Source organism: Micropterus dolomieu, linkage group LG09, assembly GCF_021292245.1.
Source record: "Micropterus dolomieu isolate WLL.071019.BEF.003 ecotype Adirondacks linkage group LG09, ASM2129224v1, whole genome shotgun sequence".
Taxonomy (NCBI): Eukaryota; Metazoa; Chordata; class Actinopteri; order Centrarchiformes; family Centrarchidae; genus Micropterus; species Micropterus dolomieu.
Genome location: NC_060158.1, coordinates 19,046,339 through 19,053,782, shown reverse-complemented (window position 1 = coordinate 19,053,782; position 7,444 = coordinate 19,046,339). Strand labels below are relative to the sequence as shown.

At 40.7% G+C, this 7,444-nt stretch overlaps 1 protein-coding gene across 14 annotated transcripts in view; it reads right to left on the bottom strand.

The window, feature by feature from the left end:
* LOC123976658 (cytoplasmic dynein 1 intermediate chain 1) overlaps positions 1-7,444 on the bottom strand; it is a 55,881-nt gene that overhangs the window by 14,101 nt on the left and 34,336 nt on the right. For all 14 annotated transcript variants that reach the window (XM_046058983.1, XM_046058985.1, XM_046058995.1 and 11 more), the window contains 3 exons: positions 2,714-2,860; positions 1,136-1,249; positions 792-925 (listed from right to left, as the gene is read on the bottom strand). In XM_046058983.1, coding sequence (XP_045914939.1) covers positions 792-925; positions 1,136-1,249; positions 2,714-2,860 — 395 coding nt within the window. The remainder of the gene's footprint in view (positions 1-791; positions 926-1,135; positions 1,250-2,713; positions 2,861-7,444) is intronic.

The window sequence follows — 7,444 nt, the reverse complement described above, 5'->3', positions numbered from 1 at the left end:
GTGTCCTTAAAAGTTAACATAGATCAAATTTTTGCTATATTTCTAAGTTGATAAAAACATGATTGAACAAGCTTTGTGGTGTGCTGCTCAAAATTTAAATTACTATCAAACCAAACACCAAGGTTCTTTGCCACAGGCTTAATGTGATTTACTAAGGAACCAGCAGATGGCAGTATTTGTTTTGCCATCTGCTGGGACCCGATGACCAGGATTTCTGTTTTGTCTGAGTTCAGCTGGAGGAAATTATTTGACATCCATTTTTTAACTTCACAAAGGCAGTTGTTAAGTGAACTCAGCATTCCAGGGTCTGTGGATCTGACGGGCAAGTACATTTGTGTGTCATCAGCATAAATATGAAAAGAAATGCCATGTTTATGGATAATATGTCCAAGGGGAAGCAGATACAAGGAAAACAAAATGGGTCCTAAGACCGACCCCTGAGGCACACCATATTTAACTGGACAGAACGAAGAGACATAGTTGTTTACAGACACGCAAAACTTCCTATTTGACAGGTAGGACGAAAAACATTCTAGGGCAGTACCAGAGATCCCCACCCAGTGCCTCAGTCTGTCTAACATGATGTTGTGATCAATGGTGTCAAAAGCAGCGCTAAGGTCCAGGAGTACCAGGACTGAATGTATATTTTTTGCAGCATTATTTTACTTTCATGTTTAACTCTGTTTAAATATGTAAGCAAAAAAACTGGAACTGATTCAGCAAAGATTTGTCTGTGAGGTTTTGTTCATGTGTGTGTGTGTGTGTGTGTGTGTGTCCGCGTGTCCACAAACCTGCCATGTCTGGATGCCGTGTACACAGTGCCCTCCTCGCTCCCGACCACATAGTTGTTAACGTCTCCCGTGGGGAAAGCCATGCCTGTCACCGCCACGGGTTTGGATTTATTGTAGACCAGTTCCATGGTCTCCTGCATGCACACACAGTAGGAAGCATTACTGTGAGACTGTATACACATTCAAAAACAAGTCAATACATATCCAACAACAGTTATAGACAATAAACCTCTCCATTTTAACAAACTGTGTTATCTCAAGGCTCAACACTTGACATATTGACTCGTGTGGAGCTGTTAGCAGGTTGTGTGGACAGTGTGTTGGGCGGTGAGTGCGTTGTGTACCTGCGGCTGGGAGAGCATGTCCAGACTCCAGGAGCACATCCTGCCGTCTGTAGACACAGTGATCAGATTGTTGGCGTTCTGCGTTCCGACCACATTCACGCAGTACACTGGGTGCTACACACACACAGACACGCACACACAAAAAGAGATCAAGACACACAAATGGGAGAGATTGGTGTAGATACACTTGTACAATGCAACAGATTATGCCACATGTTTTCAATATCATAACTCAGTTGTAACACGATTACAGCAATCCCAACTAAAATGACTGTTGCATATTGTGATTACAGTCACAAATTATTAGTCTTGATTTAGTCATTGATTAGAAGCATAAAAGTTTCTCTGCACATTTGGCATCTTGTATAATAAATATGTAGATAATTCCTAACTGTAGTAGGCTGTCAGGGACATAACATAACATTTTCAATAAGTTCACATGCCAATATTAATAAAATCTGATTTTAAACATGACCCTGAAATGATAATGTAATTTTACCCTTAGACACATGACATCATTAGATACTTTGTGGACCAACAGATGCAGCAGGCCCACAGACAGCTCACATGCCAGCGTGCAGTCGTCCCTTACGTTTTGGGACACGCGCTACAGTGCAAATCCACAGCAGTGTGTGAAACCATTATGTCGTTACTGGGGCAGTAATTGATTTGCGTACTGGGCAGCACAAAGAATCCATTCAGCAATCAGCACCATGCTAGCTAGCTGGACGAGAGCGACGGCCTCATTATTGGGGTTTAAACCTACATCACGGATGGCATGAAGCAGTGTGTGTGTGTGTGTGTCTACATGTGTCTGTATCTGTGGTTATAAGCGGGCCCTGGGTCTTAAGATATTGCTAACGTATGTTGGTCAGTAATTTGTCGAGGGTCAGCGAGTTCACTAGAGCGTCTAAACTGAGCTGTCCTTTCAGCTAGTGTTTGTGTGTTTCTATTATGAAAATAATATTTCTCAAAGCAGCATCATGTGAAAAACGTGGTTCTGTGTGAACAGTATGATGTAATATAATTTAATATATTTACATTGCACGTTTTAAAATCTAACTATCATCTGGAGTGTTCCTTCTGAATAATTTTTTTCATTAAAAAAAAGGGGAGTGTTGTCATTTAGGTCAGAGCTTATTTCCCCAGGACTGCAACTAACAATTATTTTCATTATTGATTAAACCTGTGATTGTTTTTTTTTTATTTTTATAAATCAATGAATCGTACAGTCTATAAAGTGTCAGAAAACAGTAAAAAATGCCCACCACAATCAACAAAATCCAAAATATTTAACTTATAATCTTAAACTTCAGAACATTTTCTCATTTTAGGGGCAGGACCTAGAAAATAATTGCCATATTTGATTGGTAAATGACTTAATGGATTACTGATAACTGATAATCAAAAATGTAATTCCTTTCCCTCGATCAACTAAACCAAAAACCAAACAATGCTTCTAAAGAAATTTTGGGAAGTTTTTCTGTAAATGTGCCGAAGCTGTGTGCCGACACTCTACCACTCTTTGTTGTATTGGACTTTAACTGTATGTCATATTGATAATGGAGCCAGTCTTACAGTGTGTGCAGCAGCAGACAGAGGGGTCCTTTGGACTGGGGTCCGACGGTGACTGCGGTTGTCCCACAGGACGATCTGTCCCGAGTAAGTCCCCCCCACCACCAGGTTGGGATGAAACCTGGCAAAGCCCACAGATACTACGGGAGACTGAGGAAGGAGAAAGAGAGAGAAGGGGAGAGGATAAGATAGCAGAATCGCTGCATATTATTCTGGTTCATGTTATTTTCTGGGAACATTTCTGGAAAATACATATTATCATGAACCGACCGAACGAGGAACATGATGAGAGACAGAAATCTTTCACCAGATGAAATGGGGAGACAAGACAGCAGACAGTGAGAAAAGAGCAAAAACCAAGAAAGATATGAAGCAAAAGCAGCAACGCTAGACGGAGCACGAGTGGGAACGAGTGATCAAGGCAGCGTGATGGGTGGCAGACGTGGGGAGATAGACGGAGAGGGAGATGATGAGTTTGGCTACGGTGAGGGTCCGCTGAGGAGAGGAGAGAGGGCTGACGCTGGGACGGAGACCAGACAATGAGGGGAATTGTAGTCCTCTTTCCCCCAGCCGTTTCACATTACAGCATCAAAACCCCAGCAGCCACTAGAGCGCTCACTGTAGCCTCCATCATGACAAGCGCACCCTTGAACTCCCTCTCTCCCCAGTGCTGTGTTTATTGAGTTTTGGTTCCTCTTCAGTGCTCGTCCCATATGGGCTTCTGCGTGCAGCAGCTAGCCTTCCCTGACCCAGAGCCAATGAAGCATCTGTGCTGTGGAGTTATGAGAAAATGTTTCAGCATCGTAGTGCTACAGGAGGGTAAGTGGTGTTACGCATTGACAAATTCATCCCTCCATCCATCCATCTAGTAAACGAGCATTATGTTGGGAGGAGCAATAATTTATAGGCAAGACAGGGCCAAGAGAGCATTGAACAAGAAGCTCACAGACACACATCACAATTAAAAACACTGAAACTATAAAAACATGCAGGGTGCATTTCGCAAAAGCATTGTTGCCCAATACGGTCGTAGATTTTGTTGGAAGAACCGTCATTGACAGTTTTAGTGTTCCTGAAAGCAGTATGTCAGACGTTTTGTTGTTGGAACAACAGCTCTAAGACAGTGTTTGGAAGCAAAGCTCCTCATTAATAATCAGAATCCTCCCAAATGAATCACTGTATTAACAAGGCAATGAGTGTAAGACTTATGTGAATACATTTCCAGCATAGTATGTATTAAAAATGTTGCAAATGATTGGTGACCTTTTAATTGGTGATTCTATTTTTCAACACCAGTGAGACAGAGACAATGGACAGCATAAGCTTAAAGCGATACTATGTAAACACCGGCTACTGTGGCCACAAGCGGTAATTATGGTATAATGGCAAATGCTAAATCGTTAAGTAAAAATAGCACAAGTAAAAATAGCACAAGTAAAAAAACTGGTATCTGTTTCTTCCATATTTATATTTTTTAAATCTTTTTATGTCAACTGTATGTTTATGTCTGTATGTCTACCACCTGATCGCCATATAGTCATTTCTTCTTTCAGAAGTTACATAGTTATACTTTTATACCCTAACAGTCAAACCACAGTTAAGTGAGTGGCTGTATTGAATTTTGCATTTGGAATATCCCAGCCTTTCTTTCACCAGTTTCTTATAATCTGCGTGTTATTTCATGTGATTGAAGAGATATTACTGAATAACAATTATGTATATTACACTAAACGTAAACATACAAATCAATTCTTTGGGACCACTGAAACCTAAATGTGCAGCATCAAACATAGACCATTCACCCACAGTCACATCATTTGTTCTTGTGTACAGTAGATCAATACAATGATCCTGCTGAACTGAGACAACCTACAAGTATTCAATAGTATAACATTTGTCTTGCTTTTAATTTTTTCTCCCCCTCTCCCTCTGCGTCCCCACCACCACACCATGTGCAAAGCAGCCAAATCCAAACCCCAGTTCATTTTGAAAGGAGACTAGAAAACAAACCAGAGGGAAAGAAAACACTGCACACTCTTTCTCTCTCTTTTTGTTTCTTCTGAGGAGTCACGGCCTCCAGACGAATGGCTCGGGAGTCGCTTCAGAAGTCAAGACTCAAAATAAACTGGACTTTGGTGGTAAAAATAAAGTCGCTCGTCAGCTTGAGACACTCTCCGAAAGTTAATCCACACACATAAAAAGGGATCAGGCATTTAAGTTTATTAGTGGGTATTAGCACACAATAATATTTACATTAAAATATGTGCAAGTTACTCTTAAAAGAATATCCAAACCTGAATTTATTTGGACAATTTAACTAAATATTCCTCACCTGGCCTACGTGTACAGAAACAAAAGGTCTATGTGATAATGTAAAGTAATTAAAATAATCAATAAAATAAGGGTTAAGTGAAAGGATTTAAAAGAGGATATTGAGCTTACCAGTCTGATCTCAGGGAGGTTGTTCCAGAAAGTGTGGGCCCTATCGGAAATGGCCTGGTCACCCTTGGTCCACAGCCTGGATTGTGGAATGGCTAGTAGAGCCTTGGCTGAGCACCTTAGGTTTTGACAAGGAACGCATGTTGTCCGAAGATCTGAGATTTAGTTGGATGTGAGATGTTTTGAAGCACGAGTGTTAGCTGTGCCAGGGCCAAAAATAATTAGCACAGTCTTTAGCTGCAGGGAGTTCTGGGACATCCAACATTTGAGGTCAAGGATGCAGTTGTTGAGTGTTTTAATGTGATCACTGGGGTTAAAGCAGAGGTACAGTTGAGAACCATCTGCGTAGGAATGGAAGCTCATATCTGTCGAGGTCATGTCCCAGGGTTAACATGTAGAATGACAACAAAAGTGGTCCGAGGACAGACCCCTGAGGTACCTCGCAGGTCATCTTCACAGAGGATGACCGTGAGTTGCCAATGGCTACACTAAAAGATCGCTCTTGTGAGTTGGAATAAAACCACTTTTAAACAGAACTAGGACTGAACCAGAGATCCGTCCCAACCCAGCATTTCAGACGTTCCAATAAAACCGAACGGTCAACAGTATCAAATGCAGCACTTAGATCTAAAAGAACTAAAACTGAACATTTTCCAGCATCAACGGCAAATAGCAGATCATTCATCATTTTAAGGAGTGCAGTCTCTGTACTGTGGTTTGCCCTAAATCCAGACTGAAATATCTCAAAGTCTGTTTCTGTTTAAAAAAAGCGATCAATTGTTCAGCAAAACCTTTTTCTAGAACCTTAGAAAGAAAAGGCAGTCTGGAAATAGGAAAATTGAAAAGTTATCAATGTAGTTACGCTCTATAAAGTTTTTTTTTTCCAGAAGTGTTGAACAATTGCATTCTTAAAATAAGCAGGGACAGAACCAGTCAATAGTGACATGTTAATTATGGCGACAATATAGGGACTGACAGATCCACTTACTTCTTTTAGAAATCTCCCATGCAGGATGTCGAGAGCACACGAAGAGGGCTTAATTTTATTAATCGCCTCAGTGTCAATAGACATTGTGTCAAAGGACTCAAAGAAGGCAGCAGTTTTAAAAGAAATTGTTGTGTCCTGTGCAGGAGGAGGATGCTCAAGACTTTGCTGACAAAGAAGGTTAAAAATTCTTCACATTTCTGAGGGGTGGAGTCCATACTGTCTGTGGCACGGTTAATAATGCTGAATGAATACCTGGAGCTGTGTGGTTTTTCGTCAATAAGGTCCGAAAAGTATCATGCTCTGGCATTTGTTTTTATTTCTCATAGAGTCTCTTAAAATGTCACGGTGCACTATTAGAGGCTTTCCACTTCTGCTCTGCCCTACAACAGTCCCTCTTTAGGTATCTTTTTGGCACGTTTGCTGTCAGTTATACATGGGAGAGAGACTTTAGAGGGATTTTTTTCTACTTAAATGGTGTAATTTGGTCCAGGATCTCGGTGCAAGTGTTAAAGTGTATTAAAAGTATTTAGGATTATGTCATGACTTGACTTGAGCAAATGTCAACTGAGGAAGACAGGAGAGCATCTGTGGAATTGGCTACAGAGGAAGTATTAAAAATGCAAGCGCATACAGGGTTTGGCTTATTAGTGGGCAGATTGTTTTGGACCACATATGTGAACACCATGTGAAAGGACAAGATCAAGGGTGTGGCCTTTGATATGAGTAGGTCCCTGTGACAATTCTCATAAAAACAATTCAAATTGGTTAGAGATGATAAATTCCTGGCAAATAAAAGATTTGTTGGTGAGAAACCTGACAATGTTTTTTGTAAAAAAAAAAAAAATTCAGTTGAGACATGAGTATTAGAAACACAAGTATTAAAAGCATAGAGAGCATGAAACCTGCCATTACAAAAAACAGGTATATAAAAATCAGGTGCTTTTAAAAGCTCACTAGGTTGGGAGGGGCCATGCTGAGATGCAGGTCCATTGGTGTTAATAATAGATTCAATAGGCCTAAAGCTGGATAGGCCAAGAGCCCTTTAAGTTTCCAGCGGAACCAAAACTGAAAGCACTTGGCCACTGAGGCTGTCAAATGTTAAGACTATAGCACTCATACTTAAACACACATAAATGGGTCTGTCTCCAACTTGAAAACTTTTAATATCCTAGAGTTTTGGGATGACCTTTACACTCTGTGGTTGTCTGCTGTTTGAACTTTGTTCCCCCTCCATCAGCCTCCATCAGTGGGCTAATAAACCCACACATACATACACAAACACACAAACACACACACACACACACACA